The sequence below is a fragment of the Crocodylus porosus genome, unplaced genomic scaffold, assembly GCF_001723895.1.
Source record: "Crocodylus porosus isolate Cpor-Errol unplaced genomic scaffold, CroPor_comp1, whole genome shotgun sequence".
Classification (NCBI taxonomy): Eukaryota; Metazoa; Chordata; order Crocodylia; family Crocodylidae; genus Crocodylus; species Crocodylus porosus.
In genome coordinates this window covers 35,864,429-35,885,483 of record NW_017728909.1, presented here as the reverse complement: position 1 = coordinate 35,885,483, position 21,055 = coordinate 35,864,429, and the positions used below count along the sequence as shown (strand labels likewise).

The following is a 21,055-nucleotide window of genomic DNA, read 5'->3' as shown; positions in this document are numbered from 1 at the left end:
GGGGGCAGTAGCTGTGGCTGAGCCTGGGTTGCCTGCGGGAGCTGGCAACTGCGCGGGCTCTGCTAGGGCTGCAAGAGGTGCGAACCTGTTGCTAAGCTCCGGCGGGGCAGGGGCCTTGGTGCGGCAGGCCTTAGAGCCCTTGACCGCGTTGGTCCATGCCCCTGACTGGGCAGAGCAGGAGGTCCCAGAGTCCTCCTTAGTCCAGAGGGAGACGGTGCTCTACCCTGCGGCTCCCGGGGGAGAAAGGCCTGGCAGTAGGAGTCTATCTCCTGCTCGCAGTCCCTGATGGCACATAGTCTCTGGACTGTGGCCTGCAGCTCCTCCAGCTGGCGCGCCAGAGACCCCAGTAGGGAGCAGACCCCGCAAGGGGAGGTGGCCATGCTCCCAGGCCCCAGAGCCTGAAAAGGGGACAGCCAGCCCCTGCATATGGATATGCTGCAATTTCCATGTGTATCTGGAAGTTCCTTGGCACTAAAAGCTAAACTCTCTTTGTGTGAAAAATTGTTTGCAGATGTGAATACCTGTTGCGGTTATGGATTGAGCAGAGGGCTAGCTTCATATGTATTATTTGTAGGTATCAGACCTTCAGAAAAAACGTGAAGAGCTGGATTGCTGTATGTTAAAACTGACCATTGATTGAATGGATTGCTCACACACTTGTTGTTGGATTGCCAGATAATTCACATTTTCTAGCAACAAACTTTATTACCTGGGTCAGTGTGATTTTTTGGCTAATTAATTATTGCTGGATATGATGAAGAACTAACGGATTACTTCACTGTTTAGTAATACCTTGTCTTGGTAACTGAGTTAGTCCAAAGTTATTCCTACCAAGAGATGCATAAGCACCATCCTGTTTTCAGATTGTATCTGATGTCACAAATACATCTGATACCTCCACGCATAAGAGCTAGAGCTCTCTACGTACTTGGTCTTATGTGACGACAATTTGGCCTCAATGGTACCCAAACATGTGCCACCCTTCTGTTCTCACCCGCCATGTCTTGATTAATTGACTGCAGAAGTCTCCTGATGTTTCTGGGGCTACACATGTGGGACCATGGGTCGCCTTCATGGGTCTCCTGTCTCCGTCTTACCCTGCCCAGCTGACAACCAGGTGTTCCAGAAAGTCAATTAAATGGAAACAAAGAGAAAAAGGCAAATCCTCTTACATCTGATGATTAGTCAGAGCCACTGGAATGCCTTTGGTGGGGCTTGGATCTTCCAGGTTTGGGTTCCTGCTGTCCCTGCTCAAGCCTTGTTACTGGCTTGTACAAGTTTTTCTAACAAGTCTCAGATGGTCCCAGGGCATCCATTATCCCTTCAAGTAATGTTGAAATAATACTTCAGTCTGGCCTGAGCAAGGCTTTCCCAGTTGTTCAGTAATCCCACAAAATTGATAAAGAAATGGCAACAAAGAACAGAAAGCACTCAGAACCCTCAAGTTCCTTAAGTCACATGCAAAGTCCACCCAAATACTGCAGGATCTTCCCACACCTTCAGGCTCGTCTTTCTCTCCGTCGCTTCTGGCCACGGTAGGTCCCTGTCAGCTGCTCAAATTCCTGGGCACCCACTGCTGGGCACTCCTCCAATTGCTCGGTCTTCCAGTGGTCTTCCCCTCCTGTGCAGGGGATGCTCACAAGATACTGGGCTCACGTTCTCCCTGTAGCCCCACGCCTGCTGTTGGTTGTTTCCCCACTGTACCAGCTCTTCTCCCTGGCTAGTGCCAGGCTTCCAATTATACCGGCAGCTGCAGCATGCTCTCCTATGTGCAGTGAGCACACGTTTCTAAAGTGTGGCTGCTGCCATTTCTGATTCTTTTTTGCTGCTCCTCTGCTGCCTCCTGTGCTCCTACAAAGAGGTAAGGAACATTACCTTACTGGGCCAACAGGTTCTTCCCTGGTGCCCTGGGGCAGTTCCTCTAGATTTCCCTGTCTCGTGTTCTTTTGGATGCCAGGAGCTAAGCTTGTACACAGATCCTGGGTCTTATTTCAGATCCCACTAAAGAATGACTGACCCTCATTTCTGTCCCCCTGGCAATTTTCTTCAACTTTGGGACTGCCTTTCCTACATACAGAATGAGTCCCAAGTCATCTGCCCTGGAATTCTAGACTCTACAGGCATCTATACATGAGCTTCGTGGGTGGGAGGGGGGGAGGTGCTTTAATTAGAGCAGCTCTGAGAGCCTCTCTAATTAAAGCACCTGGAGTGTCTTGTGTATCAGCGTCCCCATGCTTCAAAATGGTGGCTTGCTCGTTCAACAAACTTTAGTTAAAGCGCCCCCGCTGCTATTTCGAAGTGCGGGAGCACTGATGCATGAAATGCAGAGGCTACCTAGAGCGTAGTAATTACCACATTCCAGCAGATTTGGTTAATCAAGTCTTCTCTGACGTGCTATAATTACAGTGTATTGGAGCACCCCCCGCCCATGCTCGTATATAAGCATCCCTGCAATACTGTTTGCTTCAGATGCATTCCCTGGCATGTGGCCTTTTAGTATCCTGCTTCAAGGTGGCTCTATGGACTGATTTCTGACCATTCAGTTGGTGCTTCCCAGAAGCAATAGGACAGAGCTTAGATATAAGCATCTCTGGGCAGAATTTTTTCTTTAATACAAAGTCTGATATGTTTGATGGGATCCCAGTGGATCCTGTTAGAAAAATCACTACTAGTTAATTTTGATGGTTTGCCTGAATTGGCAAGGAAGCTGTTCCATATATGTTACAGAAGGCAAGTCTCCTACGTTTTTGTCGGAAAGGAACAAGATGGCTCACTGCTCCAAAATCTACTTGGCCATCTCTGGCACCCTAAGGAAAAGCTCCCTCTTTTGAGAAGCATGGCTTCTCCTCTCTGGTATTTAATAAATTAACAAATGGTATCCACCAAATATCTCTACCTCTCTGGGGAATGTCCAGACCCCAAAAGATTATTCCAGACATGCTAACCTTCTGGCAGGTACCTTAACAACCTTTCTCTTTTTTAGGTCTTCTGTGTGCATTTCCTTACTTTTTCATCTAGTGATAACAATTGGGTGAAGAGGGTAAGCCCTCTTGCAGTTGTCATGTTGCCAAGATGGGTTCTTTTTTTGCAGATAGGGGATTGGACTTGAAGTCTGTGTAGATCTATAGTCCGTTTTTGACTAACGGACAGTTTTTAAAGACTTCAGAAGAAGCTCAGAAAGTCCTATAGTGAGTCACTGGGTAATCTGACTGTAAGAGAAGGAAGCATATTTTTAAACCATATTGTTTAAATTGGCTTAAGGACTGAGGCATAAGGGTTTATCTCTTATCTAATGTAATCAGGGATGTTTTCATTGTCCATATAAATAACTAATTCTTTTTGACTGTTGCTAAGCTCTCAGCTTCAGTAGTATTTGAGGGCAATGAATCCCTTTGATGAGTTATGTCCATATATATAACGTAAAATGAAGTGTGTGCACTCATGTGCACACATATATTTCATTTTATTTCAATGTCTGTCTTATATTGAGAGGGTAAAAAAGGCTGAAGAAGTCCTATAGTTTCCCTGCAAAATCTTTATCTTCCCTCCATTCCCTGGTAGCCTAGCAGACCCAGTGAGTCTCTTTTAGGCATGTTGCTTCATATGCAATAGTAAGACATTCTTGTTGCGTATGTTTTGAGTGGTATTTGCTCTTCAATTTTCAACATAGCTAATTTAGTTTCTATTGTACAGTTCCCGTACCCTGTTTTATGCTTCTTTTTGAAGTGTGTCACTGGAGTTGGATTTCCATTTTCTGAAGAGTACATCTTGAAGCTTACCATTTAAAAATACTAGATTTTTTTTCTTGTTTTCCTGCTTTTCTTTGTTTAATGGTGTGTGCATGAGACCTGCGATTTCAGTGCTGCGTGTGCTTAAGTAGACTCCATGCAGAAGAATCTAATCTTAATTTCCTTACTTTTTGACTTGAGAGTTTTTAAAGCCAGTTTCTTTCTTTTTTCTTTCCTTTTTTATCTCCATCTATAAAGTTTGGTTTCAGTTTTTGGCAAGATTCTCCCATGAGGATGTTGTAGTTAATTTTGTGGTCCCTTTTTTGCTTAGTGGCTCAACTATATTTACAGCCTTTCTTCAAAAAAGGTTCTTTTTTCCATCCTTCTTCCTGAGCATCCAGGCCTTCATTTGAACACTGACAGTCTGAGAGATGAACCCTCCAACATGGAGGGTTGTTGAAGCTTTATGAAAATCTTACAGCTCTTCTGCGTCCTCATGACTCTTGTAACATATAAAATAAATTATTTTGCTGGGACAAAGGAATTGGGTTCTCTCTTCCTCATAAATGCCACTTGACAAAATGATGGAGTTGGACATGGAGCATAGAAGGCTTTGAGCCACTCAACCACATCCAGTTGTGGAGTCACCCATGGGCCTGCCTAGACTCCAGTGTAAATCTCAACATTTATGAGCAAGATACCACAGAAGGAACTGTTCTGGCAGCCAAACATAGAGTGCAGATCAGTCTTGGCATGTCCTGGACAATCTTATAAGCTGCCCCAAGATATCTTCTGTAGGGGGTGGACCATAAGGAGGGAGTTTCAGGGCCAGTTTGAAATCTGGTCTTGTTAGGTGTATATGCAAAACTTCAGCAATATATATCAGCTGCTTAGATCACAAAAACTGATCCTAAGTGACCCTGTTGAGTGACTGCACAACCATGTAAGCACCTAGATTCATAGGATGTTTGACGTGAAAAAAATCTGTAGTCACCTAGATTCAGCTCCTGTGTATCCTTGGGACTCCTCTATGTGAAAAATCATGGAGTAACCTGCTTATCAAGGAAGTTTGTTCGTAGCCCTGAAGCAGAACAGTGTTACGTCCTTTCCAGTTATTTGGATCTTTGTTCTACCTGCAGTTTAATTCTAACAGTTACAACCCCTAAGTCAAGGCATGTGCCAGTTCCTAATGCCCCCCTTTCTTTTGAAATGCCTACTGAAAAATAAAGATACTCCTTTTAGCTGCCTCCTGAAATATGTTCCTATTGGAACAGTCATTACAAAGGATAATGTTTCAGAAAGTGTCTAGCCTGGCAGCATCCATTCTCAATTGTTTGTTGTTTAATGCACTTGACATCAGTGTACTTGGTCCACTGAACCTGTTGCAGAAGTCATTCTCCTGCATCTTACTGCTGCAGTCACCTTGTTATCATCACTGAAACTTGTCCCTCAAAAGTCTTCCTGCAGTGTGGGGAACAAGAAGGCCCTAGGAGCTGAACCAAGTGGATGGTGAAACATATCAGTCATGTTTGCAGTGACCAATCTGGAAATGTGTATTTCACTGCAGAAGTGGTGCTCTTTGACTCTACTTTTCATGGTTCTTGCTTTTGATGGCTTCTTACCAGCACAACCATTTGCTAATAAAATATGTGATATTTATGGTCTTGCCTGTTGAGAGGTCATTGTCACCCTTTCACTGACAAAATACTTTAGCCATGACCTTACTGACTGCTGTCACCTTGAATTTTTTGGGACAATGGAGACTGTATGCTTTCACTGCATGCTCAGGAGTCCCCCAGGGCTCAGTCCCTGGGCCGGTGCTGTTCAACATCTTCATTAGCGACCTGGACGAGGGTGTGGAGAGCACCCTGTTCAAGTTAGCGGATAACACCAAGCTGTGGGGTAAAGTGAATACACCAGCAGGCAGGGACCACATCCCATAGGTTAGAGAAGTGGGTGGATCTGAACAGGATGCAGTTCAACAAGGACAAGTGCAGGGTGCTGCACCTGGGGAGAGGGAACCAGCATTACGGTTATAGGTTAGGGGCTGCCCCTCTCAGCAGAACAGAGGCAGAGAGAGATCTTGGAGTCATGATTAACTCCAGGATGAATATGAGTCGCCAATGCGACGAAGCAATAGGCAGAGCCAACTGCACCCTGTCATGCATCAACAGGGGCATCGCTAACAGGTCCAGAGAGGTCTTGTTCCCCCTCTGTGCGGCGCTGGTCAGGCCGCAGATGGAGTCCTGTGTCCAGTTCTGGGCGCCGTACTTCAAGAAGGACATGGAGAACCTGGAGAGGGTCCAGAGGAGGCCACTCATATGGTTGTAGGCCTCCGTGGCCAGCCCTATGAGAAGAGGCTCAGGGACCTGAATTTCTTCAGTCTCCACAAGAGGAGACTGAGGGGGGATCTTGTGGCTGCCTACAACCTTATAAGGGGCCAGCAGCAGGGACTCGGGGAAAGTCTGTTCACCAGGGCCCCCCTTGGAGTCCCTAGGAACAACGGCCACAAGCGGAGGGAGGATAGGTTTAGGTTTAGGTTAGATATTAGGAAGAACTACTTCACTGTAAGGGTGGCCAGGGCCTGGAATAGGCTTCCCAGAGAGGTGGTGCTCTCACCTTCCCTGGAAATCTTCAAGAGGAAACTGGATGGGCAGCTGGCTGGGGTCTTATGACCCCTCCCACCACCCATATGCATTCCTGCCCATGGCGGGGGGCCGGACTCGATAATCTGTCTAGGTCCCTTCTGACTCATTGATTCTATGATTTGTTTTATCCTGAGCCACAGTCAGTCCTGCTTATGACTCTTTTTGGGGGAAGGGATTGTTTGAAACTGCACTGATCTTTCTGTGGGAACATCTGGTTCTGCTCTTCTTGCACCCAGCATTCTGACCATCCATCTTACTGACATCATTTGCACTGAGGTTGGAATATGCTGACACCATGCTGATGTCCACTGTGTGCCTAACTATTGATCTTTGTCACACAGCATCATCTTGTGGATAGTAGCAATTGGGTTTGGATGCAGCAATATTTCTGGGTATCCAAATCTTCGCTCATCCTCGGTGCTGATTCTCTCATGCTTCAGCTGCTCGGTTTCTTTGTTTTGACATGAGAGAGAGCATCATCCCTCACAGCATTGTCTCGCTGCATATGGACATTGGGGAGGTAGGGGGAGGCCTTTCCTTTGGGCATACTTGATCACCACTTTTGATTTAATTCTTCTCTGTTTTCAGTTTTTTAGTGATTGCCTCTCTTTCACACTATCTCTACAGGTTCTGACCAGAATTTTAAAAAAATGGCTGTTAATGAAGAGCACATCAAAATATCAGGATTTTGATCTGTGAAATCTGTTATGCCTGAACATATCAGGTCAATTGAGATAACTACTTTCTGAATACCACTCATATTGGTGCTTTATGGCATAGTTTGTTCTGTGTGTTATCTACTTTTTCACTAAGCTATAAAGGGACTTCTTTATTTCACTGCCTAGATTTGTAAATTATCGCTTAATATTTACCCCAAAACAGTTCAGTGTGTATAGTAGCTAGATAGTACTTCATACCCAGAAATATAAACAATTGTCTTATCTACCCAAATATTCAAGATGCAGTGTATTACTTTGTGTTTTTTAATGTATTCTATGTAATGCTTTTCATTCTGTGATGCATTTTTCTCTGGTATTCATTATGCCAGTTTTATAACTCAGATCATTTTCTGATTCAAGTCATTTCTTTCATGTGGGAATTCACTTATACAATATTGTTTTTCTGGCACATGAATCCATCCAAAATGTTTAAGCGCAGAATATTAAATCTGTTGTCTTCAGAAGAATATCCAAATTATACAGACATTGCTTGAGAATTATTTAAATCCAAACATTTGAGAGTGCATGGGATCTGGCATTTGCGATACTCGGTAGATGTCATATTTGCAATTAAATTAATTAGTTTTAAATAGGGTGAGTCATAGAGATGAAAATGCTCTCTGGGTTTGTTTGCTTGTTTTGTTTTTAACCATTTCTGGCCAATACTTAAGTTTTCTTTTAGCTTTTAACACAGTAAATGAAGGAAGCTGTTTTTATACAAATAATTCTTTTAACTCTCTCCTCCACCTTTTTGTAGTATTTTTCATGTGTTGGCTCTGAACATAGCAGTTGTAGGAGCTGGAGTGGCAATGGCAATATTCTATCCCAACATAGGAGGTATCATACGGTAAGTGCTCTTTGCTCTTGTCCTTGATGGTAACTATTTTTTTTTTTTTGGAATGGAAGGTGAACTGTAAGAGATCAGACTTTCATCTTTTTATTTATAGATTGTTAAAAGTCCTAAACAAACATAGAAAATAAATCAGAGTCACTTTAAAATTCTTTGTAATTCTAGCTCTTTGAAAGAGGCATTCAAGGTACTGGGATGATTGCCAAGCAGGTGTGAACTGAGAGAGTTTCTTTCGTCCCCTTATCCAAGGCCTCATAATTTACCTGCTTACTCTGAATAAGAAACATTGTCTTGCCAGCATCAGAGCACCTAAGTTAGTATATGGCTTTATTTGAGTAGTCTTCAAACAAATTAAAGCTTAACGTGTTATCGGTTTTGGTAACAAAGTTAATTTAAAAGACCTGTGGTAAAGAAAAACAAGAATTTCAGAATTAGAGGGGCAGTCGGTATTAAAAAGAGTGTTTGTTTGCTTGTTTGTTTTGTTTTTAACCATTTCTGGCCAATACTTAAGTTTCCTATAGCTACAAAAACTTAAAGGAAATAATTTTTCTTTTTATTTTCAGTTTATATACTTTATACATTTGGCAAGACTTTGTTCATCCTCCCCACCCCTTAGTCTGTATCTTTCATACAGCAACCAGGAGAGGGAAGCGATTAGGAAACCACCACAATTGGCCTTGGGCCTCAAGAACCAGCAAATGCAATTGTGATTTACTCACTTTCTAAGATAGGCTGATTCTCAAATTAACTTTTTTTCCCTCTTTGCTCTTCCTTTCTCTTCCAGCCTCTCCATTTTGGGAAAAGTGTCATACTGTGAATTAAATTACAGGATATATTAAACTTTGACTTGACCCTTATTTCTGCCAATTTGTTCATTATGGTTTGTCTCTGAAAAAATTGAACAGTTCTTGGCATCTGGGTTGTTCATAAATTACTCTGTTTCACTACTTGCTATCATTGGTGTGTAACTGATCACCAATTTGTTTTAGACATCTGATGGAAAATAATGAATAATGAGCCAAGCTTGGGAGGGACTATAGAGAGGGATTTACTAACTAAGAGAGAGAGTGAAAGAAGAGACATTCAGGACTCCAGTAGCTCTGCTTTGGAGCTGGTTGGTACTTGAATGTTATGTGTTTGCAGTAGCAGATAAATGTGTATTAGGACCTCATTAGGTGATTAAAGCAGTCATGTGTTCATGTAGCTTAACACAGGTTGTTTAAGCATCTGGGGTGTTACTAGATTCAGATTTTTAACAATTATGTAAAATGAGAACAAAAGACACAGGCTGCCAATGTTATTTTAGCATATATGTTAACAGCTCCCTTGAGAACAAATAACTTCAAATTCATAGGTAGGAAGTCTGTCTTTAGAAACATCTGAGGATGTGGCTGATAAATTGTATTTTATAGTATAATTAATCAGATTTTATAGTATAATTACTCTGGGGGAAGAAAAATGTTGTCAAGTAATTAAATGACATTTGAAAGAGGGAAGAGAAGAAGAAAACAGATGATAATGAACAAAAACCAATTGTTTATTTTGGTTGTGACTTCCAATAGTCATTCAACCAGGCTGTTAACTGGTCCAAGGGGGAAGAATCCCAAAGAACAGAAGATAATGTACAACATTTTTTTTTTCAGGTATTCTGGAGCAACATGTGGTCTTGCCTTTGTATTTGTGTATCCATCCCTCATCTACATGATCTCCCTGCGTGTTGTCGGGAAGCTGACATGGCCAATACTAATCACTCACATCTTTATAATCATCCTAGGACTGGCAAATCTGATTGCACAGTTCTTATTATGAAAACTCTTCGTGGGTATCACAAACGACCTTTGTGAGATTTGATTACAGCCTGGAACACTAAATGCTGAGGACTGCAGATCTGGTTCTGTTTCCACATAAGAAAACTTGCACTTTCAAAAGCAATGGACAAAGATGTCTTAGCAGCAGTATTCAAGAGTTGGAAAGTAAAAGCATCTTGCTCTTTTGAAAATGCTATATTGCAATAAATAAATAGGTCAAATTTTGTTCATAATTCAGTTCCATTAGGTTCAGGGAAGCTACATCAAGGATGAATTTCACTTTCTAGAGAAACATTTTCATATGGATAAAAGATGGTACAGTTCACTTTTAAACAGCTACATTTTTATTCTTATTTTGTGGAATTCCCCTTTTTTTTCTAAGAAATAATTGTTCCTATTCTTAACAAACAAGCTCTCGTCGTGTTGTACAGTGACAGTTCTAAATATTAGTAGCTGCAGTGAATTTTAGTGCATTGTTTTGAACCAAACACTTGCTGAAAAAAGGGTTATGTTTGTGAAGCCATTTTTACAGCTACTTGAATTGCAATACACCCTCCTGTACAGGCACTACAAATTTGTTTGGTAACTTTTTTTTCTTCCTTTTTGCAGGATGTCTCGGTTAAAAAACACATAAAAAGGAACTGGGATGCAGACGCTGTATTTGGGCTCCCAGAATAAGTGATGTGACAGTAGGCAACAAATACAGAACAAATTGGTGGCTCAACTGGAGTTAAGACACAGGCTCCCTCTCACTTTAGGCCCTTTAACATAGGGGTCAGCAACACACAGCCCAAGGGTAGTATCCATCCCACAGAGCCGGAGGACTTTGTTTTGCATTCGCACAGGCACCACTTCCCCAGCTCCCCACTCAGTGGCTGTAGGGTGCAGAGCTGGGGGAACGGGAAAAGCAGTGTCCGTGCAGACATGGCTTTTAGCTGCCTGGCCCTATTAAGGGTGCAGGGAAAGACTCCAGCTGCTGACAGGCCGCCGAAGCCACCCACCCTACATTGAACCAGAGTCAGGTTGTTCTAGCCTGCAACTTATTACAGGTTTCCTCCTGCTGCTTTTGAAACTAATCATTAGATTAGATACTCAGGTGCTTTCATGAGTCACAACTTTAAATCTGCAAAGCATTCTTGCATTTCTGATGTAGGCCTCCTTGTATCCCTGCAGGATCACAGACTGAAAATGTCGTTGTGGAAAAATAGCATTCTTCAACTCCGCTCTACAATTCTTGGAGAGATGTTGACATGCTGACAAAATAGCACTCTTAAATATTGTAGGCTAAACTGAATGAGAATGCACAAATACTTAAAACAATTATCTTTTTGCGTATCTCTGCAATAGTCAGTATTAAAAAGCAATTGATCTAATATGCAATTTAAACCAAATTTTCAGAACCTCTGGTGCAAAATTATCAATATTATTACTTAGCCAAGGACTGCAATGCCTGCAAACAATCAGGTGGTTAATTAGTCTATTATCTTTCCAATTAATGTTACTGCATGTACAACTTTACACCTATAGTTGTAAAAAGCTAAACCCATGACAGTAAAGTAGATACCAGTAAGGTATTGCCTGAAGGAAGCTTTTAGGACTACAAAAAATGTGCACAAAACTGGAAATGTACACAGGTAAATCAGAAATAAAGACTGAGATTTCTGTGAAGTCCTCAGGGACCCAATTTTTTTTCTAAGTAAAGAGCAAAATTCATCACATTCAATGGATGAAAGTTCTGGGTTTGAAATTTGTTTTGGTGGCAAGAATTTCTTGTGAAAAGCTGCTGTTCTTGATCCAACGTGTTTGTTAAATGCCACATGTACAGGATCATAGTAGGTTTCAGTAATGGAGCATTGCGTACTCTCAGAGAGCATGTAACTGAATCAATCATGCACACATGTTATGAAAATACAAATGCACATACACAGAAGAGCTGGAATGGTGGCGTGTCAGACAGTCGTGGTGTTTTATTTGCCTGGTGCTGGGGTTAAACAAATGTAGGATTTAACTTGCCAAATATTAAATGTAAAGAAATGTGTTTTGACTAGAATTACCAGTATATGTCGGATGGGTGTGGGAGTCTGAGTTGATGAAAGACTACTTGGAGGTGATTAAGTCTGAAGGTTGAGTCCAAGTCCATTGTAGAACCATATCCAAAATGGGTTGATGAATCCTGGTTCAGAAACAAAGGTATTGTGAGGGTGGAACACATCCCTTTCCCAACATCTCCCTGCGTAAATAATTCCTGCCAAGAACAGGAGTATTCTGCAAAAAAGTGTTTTACCTCATTTTTGTTTGTTGACCAAGAGGGTATAAGTATGTATGTATAGGTGTGACCCTTTATCCTGAACATCTTTTATTTACACGTATTTAGAAGTCAATGCAACATTTTCCTTGTAGGCTTTTGAGGAAGCAGAAAACTCATTCCTGGTGCTCGCCCTACTGAGGTCTTTCCTGGCCCTTACCTGTGCACTTCAAGTGGCCAGTATTCAAGTCCTGTAATGAATGAAAGAAGTGAGAGTTAAGTCTGAGAGCAACTAAAAGAAAAATGAGTAACTTTTCAGCCTTATTTATTTCTGTTTAGTACCCCTACCCTCTAAGTCCGTTCACAGCATCTGACAGCATCTCCTCATTGCAGCAGCAGGAAACATGGGGGGACTGAGGGATGAGCATTACAAAGCCTATGCTGCTGTAGCTATTCCACCACAGTCCTTAGTAAAGATGCAATCTATACTGATGAAGAAAAGGGTGTTTTTCCACTGGCACGGTTATACCGCTTCTAACAGCATACGCTAAGATAACAGAAGCCCTGATGGTTTTGCTGGCAATTATGTCAGCTTGGATATATGATCTTTTCTTACCCCTTACCTGTAAACCTTGTAGAGCAGGCTCTGGTTGGGTTCTTAACAAAGCTGCCTTTTGCTGATTGTAAGATTGAAGGCATAGTCTGGAATAATGTATGTGTGATGTTGACCACAGTCTGAAGGTTTCAGGAGCAGAACTCCTCAAGCTGCAGAGGGTTCTGGGCTTCCTCACATTTTAACTTATGAAATAAACAAGAATGAGTAGGTGAGGAATAGTCATTGCAGTGTGTAGGAGACTTACTTCAAAACTGTTACTTTTCTCAACTTGTAGAGCTCTTTGAACTTTTTAGTCAGGATTGTGGAATACACATAACATTTATCCTGTATGAAAGAGAAATGTTTTCGATGCTTGCTTCATCGTTGTCATTCACCTGTCATCTTTCATTCTTCCTTTTCTGCAAGTCCATCCATAGCATCCGATGAACAATTTCTCCCTGTTCATACTTTGGTATTCCTGTTCATTGACGCATATTTTAAACTTTCTATTCTCTTTGCCTCATAATGAGTCTGATCATAGACAATTTACACAGTCAGCAAGAGCACTTTGCCTACAGGATTGTTTGTATGAGATCTGATGAAAGGATTAGGGGAAATCTGCCTAAGGCGCAGGATGTGTGAACCTTGTTATTCCAGTATTTGTGTTGACAGCTAGCACTCAATGGAAACTTATTTTTCCCACCTCAATCTCACCTTCCTTTGTTTTGCCTTACATATTCCTTTCCTCTTCTGACTTTTCTGTTTCTCTCCAGCAAAACTGTGCTGAATATCAATGCACAATTGCAGCATAGCTAAGCCTCAGTAGCATTGCTAAGGGAGGGCAACTAGGGCAGCCCCAGACACCACCTTTGTTGGGGAGCACAAAAATAGCTGTGGGGCTTATTGTGCTGCTGGGATTGGAAGACAGTTCTGCCTTGGGTGCTATAGAGCTGCCCAGTTATGCCTCTGCTAAGCCTCCATGACTCGTTGGTTTGCTGTTATCAAGATTTTTGTCCCTTTTACTGATAGGTTACTCAATGTCAAAGAATGGAAGATGCCACATTCCTCCTCCTCTGTATTGAAAACCCATTAATTTTATCACTGAAGTCAACTGTGCTTGTAGGTGACTGCCACTTGTCACTTTTCTGTGCCACATGTAAAGCTGGGTGGGGGATACAGAAATGGGTATTTAATTGATGGAAGGCTTGACCTGCATAAACTAGACTAAAACTTAGGCAGTTGATGAAATCCTGGTTCCACTAAAGTTAATTGTAAAATGCTTTGACTTTATTGTGCTTTGGATTTCATCTGGTGTGTTTTACTTTATTCTTTAAAATAAAAAAGCCTCCATGTTTTAACCACTATAGGTGCTGCTGCCTTTTTTTTTTGTGGTGATAACATTGATTTAAATACTTTGATTCTGCTGCATCAGTTGTTGCAAGCAAATTAGGACAGCTGTTTCTAGTATACTTCAGTGTACGGCATCAAAAAGGAGAAACTGTTTAGTGAAATAGATTTCACTATATTTTTCTTGAAGTTTTTGGAAAACCAAATGCTTGCATTTTTAGTATTTATTTTTTAAGCATCTCCATAACTATAAAGATCCAGAGTTTTCACACTTGAAAGGAGAATGTCAGGAGACAAAAAGCAGGGACACATTTGCAGAAAATTAATTGTTATAGATAAATGCAGGTGGGAGGTAGCAAAGTCTCTTAAAAATAAATGATGGGAAAAATAAGACCCTAACAAACCTGTGACCCTGCCTACTGCAGTAGTTTTCTCAGGAATGAGTAAAATGCCTGTGATTTTTTGACCAAGAGTTCCATGAGCTTGCGTCACAAGCAACATTTACATATCAGCAGCTTGACTCCTGAAATGGGAAATGTCCATCTTGCTGCAGTCATCTGATCCCAGTAGTCTTCCCTGCCCAAGTGCAGGGGGGGCTGGACCCGATGGTCTGTAAGGTCCCTTCCAGCCCCTTACAGCTGTGAAACTATTAAATAAACTGGAATCCACAGTAAGGTATGTATCTGAAAGTCTGATCTTTTCTGTTATGCAAGGCACACTAGTCTAATATGGGTTAGTACTTGGTATCTGATTGTACATTGCACTAAACATAAACCCAGTTTAGGTTGCAAAAACAGGTTTCTCTAATACTACTTTTTTGCAGGTCTTCTTACTTGTGCTATAGATGGTATCAGTTGGAATTACATGTTTGAAAATAGAAAACAGTGTTTTTTAAAAAATATTTCATAACATTGTCTCCATCTAAATGTATTTATTCAATAAAATTTGAAACTCACATTTAAGATATTCTAATACTGAAAGGTGGGATGGTCAGAAGTACCAAAATGAGTTAGGAGCATAATTCTTAGTGAAAGTCAGTGGGACTTGTGCTCCCAACTCACATAAATACTCTTGAAAATGTCTCTGTGTTTTTTGGCCCATTTTTGACCTGGTTCTCAGAGAGGGTTGGAAAAAAATGGTTACACAAAAACATGCATCAGAGTAAAATTGTTATTCCCTCCACACATACACACATTTAATTAATCCTGGTCTTGGCACAATATGAAATCTTATTGTATGTATAGCCAGCTAAATCTGACTTTCTAACACTGTTGTAGAGTGCCTCATGTTTCAGTGGAAGAGAAAAGAATGTCCTGACCAAAATGATATTTTGTGAAATGTAATTTATTGATTTTTATTATAATAATAATAAAAATTAAATTCTACTGGAAAAAAATCAAGTCTTTATTTTTGTTCAAATAGTTTTGGTAAATTAGTAGTGTCCTGGCAGTCAAAGAGCTGACAGTTCTGGCAACAATGAGGCACTGAGTAACTGTGAACTTTCCCACACAGCTTCATGAGTCTGTTTGCAGTATTCTTAACATATTGCACTCTGAGAATTCAACCCTTCATATTATGTGGTAATGTTGTGATGCAGACTAAAATTCCTATTGCACAAGGCTAAGAACATCATAATTAGACTCTTTGCATAATACAAGTCAGGCTGGAATTCAGGTCTTTGGATGTGGGAGGATATTAACCCTGTGTGGTGATCTGGAAGGGACAGATGCAGATGCAACAACATGGAAGGAGATAGCACAAGACAGGAGGAGATGGAGGGATAGTTAAGGTGGCCATAGGCTCTGGAGGCCTATGAGACCACAAAGAGAGACTACTGTTTAGGCACTACTGCAGCAGCCACTCAGGACATCATACAGGGCATGCTAGGAAGGAGAGCAGTGGTTATAGGGAAGAGCATGGTTACCATGCGCCAGCATCGCCAGGTCTTAAATATGAAATTATTACATTGGAAGCTCAAGTTACTGTATTTTCTGAAAAACTATCATACACTGAGAAAAGTATGCAAATAAGTCTTTTTAAAGTAATATCATGTTGCCATATACTGTTACCATTGCATCCTCTCTAGCTGACACTGCCCACTATGACATTTTGTTTAACACTTTTTCTGGCTAGTTAAACTAAATTTATTACTATGTATTACAAATCTTTTACATTTTATTCTGAAACTTACTGTATTGGGTACACGCCTGGAATTTACAAATGAGGGAAGCGCAAAACCTCTTTGACTTTTTCTATTGATTTTAAGACCATATATAGCATTTAAAAGAAAGCTCTTAGTATTATAACACAATGAGATTTAGTTATGTGATCATTATACGGTTCCTTTATATTGCTAACTGTAAGTGTCCAGTTAAAGATAAATGACAAATATTACTCGCCCTCACTTTAGTCCCTGTCAAATTTCAGTTTAACATGAGTGAGAACTGGGTCATCAAAGCTGAAACATTTCTTTAGTGTTTAGTGATAGCATTTGCCTTTGTGCAGCCATGACTGAGAACTTGTGCTACATTTGAGTCCTTGAAAACGTCTTTCAGTGCATCAGTCAAAAAATTATCATGCATTTTGAACACTTTTTTTATTATTATCTATCATACATTGTACAAGGGTTGAAATTATCATATGAATATGATAATTATCATACACCTGGCAACACTGCTATGTGCTCCCAGAAAGACAGGCCTGTTCTCAAAGTGGTTTCTCATGACACAGAAACTTCCTCGCCTCCTAGAGACAAAGAAAGAAAGAAAGACTAACTTCCCACCCCAGCCATCTCCATTCCCCAGATGCCCCAGAAGCCAGCCTGCCTCTGAGAGGAACCATAAGGGAAATCTCAAATTTCTGGGACAGGGACAGACAGTTAGATCCCAATTAGATCTTAGTCTATCTGAGCCAGATGCTGGACAGTTTCCCCTTCTATGTTTGGCCTACAGCCTCTTCCTGCTGCTTGTTAATGTAGTTCATCCTGTAGCTGAAGTCAGAACAATTTGTGCTCTGGGGATGTGCTGTACAGGTGGTGCTAAGGGGAATGGTTGTAAAATTCTGATACATATATATTTTTTTCTCTTAGAAGTAAACCTCAGTATACAGAAAAGCCCTCCTTTCCAATAATGTTCTTTGAGTTGCAAAATCAAGTGTTCTTAAGTTAAGAAATACTAGATTTATGGTTGCCAGCTCAACCTGCCTGGTGCTCTCCTGTGCATGTCTTAAGATCAGGGATCCTGGTTTTCTCTATTTAAAAATAAAAAATTCTCTGATTAAAAGAACCAAAATTCACTACTAAAATTAAATGCCTCTCTCCTCTCTCTCTCTAGATATCTATATAGATAGAGATTAATTGAGCATGTTGTTTTATTGATTTATTTACAATTTTAAAGCCATTTGGAAGCCTACCAGTGCCTCAATCACTGTTATAAATTCTAAATACCTATAAATTTTGGTATCTGATTTTGGGTTTTTTATGATGGAAAATAAGTTTCCCCTGCCCCCTTGCCTCACCAGGATGCAGGTCTAGGCCCCTTCCCCACTTGCAGCCCCTCAGTCCTGCTGGTGCCCCTCACTCCCCATGCACAGCTCCCCAGCTGGATGAGGCCTCTAGCTGCCAGGGTTATGGGGCCAGGGACCTGGGCCTGCAGCCCCCTGCACAACAGTACCTGAGCCCCAGCTGCCACCCTTAGGATGCGGTGGCCGCTGCGATGGAGCGGAGTAGAGTGCAGAGTCTGGCTCCCCCACCCCCATGGGCAGCATGGCCAAAGTGGCCCCTACTGGGGTGGCAGGTGCAGGCTGCCCACTGTGGGCTTGGGCTCCTTGCCCTGCTGCCCTCCCCCTGGGGACTCCACAGCCCAGCAGGTGGGACCCAGTGTGGTAGGGCAGAGACGCATCTGGGGGGGCACATGCCCCCACTATCCCCCCTGGGAGTGTATGCAGCAGCAGGGAGTCATCCCCATCCCCCCTGCCCCCTGGATGAGTTGCTTGTGGCTTCATCCCACTCCCTACTGGGGCCCACCAGCCATGCATTCCGGCCCTGGGCACCAAGTCCCGTGCACCACCTGGCTGATAGGGCTGTGTGAAATTTCAGCAGCTATTTTGTTTCAGAAGTATTTTGGCCCTTTTCAGCGCCCAAAACAAAGAATCCAAAACAAAACCAAAGGCTCCAAAACTTCTCCAAAGCAAAACAAAAGCATCCAAAGTGTTTCAGAAATGTTTCAGAGGCGGTCTTATGGGGAAACAGAAACTCAGAAGGTGTGGGGGGAAGGACTGCTCAGATATTGACATCTGTAGCTAGCCAGTGTTTGTGATCTGTCCCTGAGGTCCCTTCCAATCCCAGTGCTCTAGAGGAGGGATGTCAGCCTGCTGTCATCCTGCACACTAATCCAGGGGCCCATACCCCGCAAGAAGAGTCCAGGACAGCCCTGCAGCCCTCCTTTAAAGTGCCAGAAGGCTGGGGCCAGGTGGGTGCTGGGGCTGGGCAGGGCAGCCATGGGGCCTTCTCCTGTGGCTCCCCCCACTGAGGCAGAGGCAGAGGCAGGCACAGCCGGAGGAGCCTTGGGAGAAGCCCCCATGGCTGCCTTACCTGGCCCCATCCCCTGTCTGGCCCCAGCCTCTGTTATTTTAATAAAAAAATTTTCAAAGTAGCAGTGACCAGGGCCTCTGAGGGCTCATGGCAGAGTCCCCCCACATAGCGTGGGGCTGTGGGGATCACCCCCCCACCTGGCACCAGCATGGCAGCTACCATATTACACAGGTGCAGCATGGCTTGGCAGGGCGTTGCACGCTACCTGGGGTCAGGAGCCACTGGGGCTGAGCAGTGCCAGGCTCTGGCTGACAGGTGGAGCTGCCCCAGCTCCCAGACAGTGTGCGCTGTATCTGTGCAATGCAACAGCTGCTGTGTGGGTGTCAAGCTCAGGAGGGACCCTGCTGTCCCCCACTGCCTCATGCTGCATGGCGGGGTTCTGCCACAAACCCCCAGAGGTCCTGATTGCCATTGCTGAAGCTGGTCAGCGCAGGGCTTTTTTTTTTTTTGAAGTGCCAGGAAGCTGGGGACAAGTGGGAGATGGGGTCAGACAGGGCAGCCGTGGAGACTTCTCCTGCGACTTGGGAGCCAGGAGCAGTGGGAAGAGGAGGGATCCAGGCACATGTGTGTCCCCTTACCAGACCCAAGGCAGAGGCGGACGCAGCAGCAGCAGAGTCAGCAGTGGGGGCAGCAGCAGCTGATCCCCCTAAGGTAAGTGGACAGAGGGACCGGATGCAGCTGAGCCAGATCTGGAGGGGAAGCCCCCCGGATCCCTTTTAGCTGTGCCAGTAGGGAGCTGCACCGTGCTAACAGAGCATGCTGGCATTTGCATCGGCCTTTGCTCTGGTGGGCGAGCAGGAAGGGCCGGGAGGGAGACTCCTACTAGGGCAGGGCGAAAGCACTGCACTAAGCTAAAAACGAGCAGCAACTACTATGATGGTGTTGACGCAGAGTGCTGCCAGGGCCCCTGCCCAGGGGGAACAGCCTACCTGGGGCTTGTCTGAGGCCTCCACCCAGACAGAGCCCGTGGGGAAGCTGGCATCCCCCCACCTCCTGGCCTGTGGGGGTTGCCCAGCAAGGCCCGGGGGGGCAGGGACTGGGGACTGTCACACCTATCCTGCAGGTGCCCACTTTAGGGCCCTGGAGGCACAGGTGAGGGAGCTCCAGGAGGAGGTTAGCAGGCTGAGGGGAATCAGGGAGGTGGAGGAAGAAATTGACGGCTATTTCCTTTCCCTGCAGGGCCACACACCCAAGCAAGAAGCACCTCAGGAGGTGCCTTCCACTGCAAAGTGGCAGACGGTCACCTCCAGAACCAGGGGTGCTCATAACACAGCAGTACCAGTTCCTCCAGTCCTGCTGGAGAACAGGTACAAGGCCCTGGCAACACTGGAGGAGAAGGAGGGAGAGGAGGCAACTCCACACTCTCCATGCTCCGAACAGGCCGAAGGAGCTAAGCAGTACTGGAGGAGAAAGCATCGAGTGATCAGCATAGACAACTCCATCCTGAGAGGTACAGAGGGCCCCATCTGTCACCAGGACCCCTTGACACGCAAGGTCTACTGCCTACCCAGTGCAAAGCTTCATGACATGACGGGGATGATCCAGGCTGTGATCCAGCCCACCGATTACTACTCTATGGTCCTAATCCATGTGGGTACTAATGATGCGGCCAGGAGAAGTCCTGATCACCTGATGGTGGACTACCACGCTCTGGGAGGCATGCTGAAGGAGATAGGTGCACAGCTGGTATTCTCTTCTGTTCTACCAGTGAGCAGATATGGTAGATGGCATGAGATGTGCATTGCAGAGACCAACTGGTGACTTCAGGAATGGTGTCTGTAGGTGGGCTTTGGCTTCCTTGACAATGACCCGCACATCACGACGAGAGACGTGCTTGGGTGGGATGAGCTCCACCTTTCCCTTAAAGGTAAGTGTGTATTCTCTTCTAGATTGGCAGATCTCCTCCAGTGGGCTTTAAACTAGGCTCGTTGGGGGAAGGGGAAGATGAGGGAGGAGGAAGCCTTGGACCTCTAAACCAAGCAGCACTCACAAGTACAGCCCAGCCTAGAGTGGAACATATATACAGGTAAGCAACAGGGGCCAGGGCAATGCTGTGATTAGGGGACTAGTGCACACATCCACAGGAGGCTGCAAATGCCTCTACACAAACGCTCGTAGTATGGGAAACAAGCAGGAGGAACTTACCCTTCTGTTAGCTGCCACCAACCCAGACATAGTGGGGCTCACTGAAATGTGAGACCCAGCTCATGGCTGGGCGATGAATATCAAGGGCTATAGGCTGTACAAGAGGGACAGGGAGGAAAGGTAGGGGTGTGGCGCTCTACATTAAGGAGGAATGCACATCCTCATCAGGTAGCACAGAGTCAGAGGAGGGGCACATGGAAGTGCTCTGGGTTATACTACAAGGCAGTTGAGGGGAAAGAGACTTAATGGTGGGGGTCTACTACAGACCTCCCAACCAAGGGGAAGAGCTAGACCAGGAATTCTTAAGTCAGCTCACGGAGGTAGTTAGGTCAAAGGACGTGGTCATCATGGGTGACCTGAACTTTCCAGACATCTGCTG

General features: G+C 43.8%; 1 protein-coding gene across 7 annotated transcripts in view; it reads left to right on the top strand.

The window, feature by feature from the left end:
* SLC38A9 (solute carrier family 38 member 9) overlaps positions 1-14,312 on the top strand; it is a 69,174-nt gene extending 54,862 nt beyond the window's left edge. For 5 of the 7 annotated variants that reach the window (XM_019532072.1, XM_019532071.1, XM_019532070.1 and 2 more), the window contains 2 exons: positions 7,853-7,942; positions 9,589-11,425. In XM_019532072.1, the coding sequence (XP_019387617.1) occupies positions 7,853-7,942; positions 9,589-9,754 (256 nt within the window). In that variant the 3' untranslated portion in view covers positions 9,755-11,425. Of the gene's footprint in view, positions 1-7,852; positions 7,943-9,588; positions 11,426-12,153 lie in introns of those variants that run through there. The other 2 variants (XM_019532074.1, XM_019532075.1) reach the window with 1 other exon arrangement.
* Positions 14,313-21,055: the final 6,743 nt, after the last annotated feature.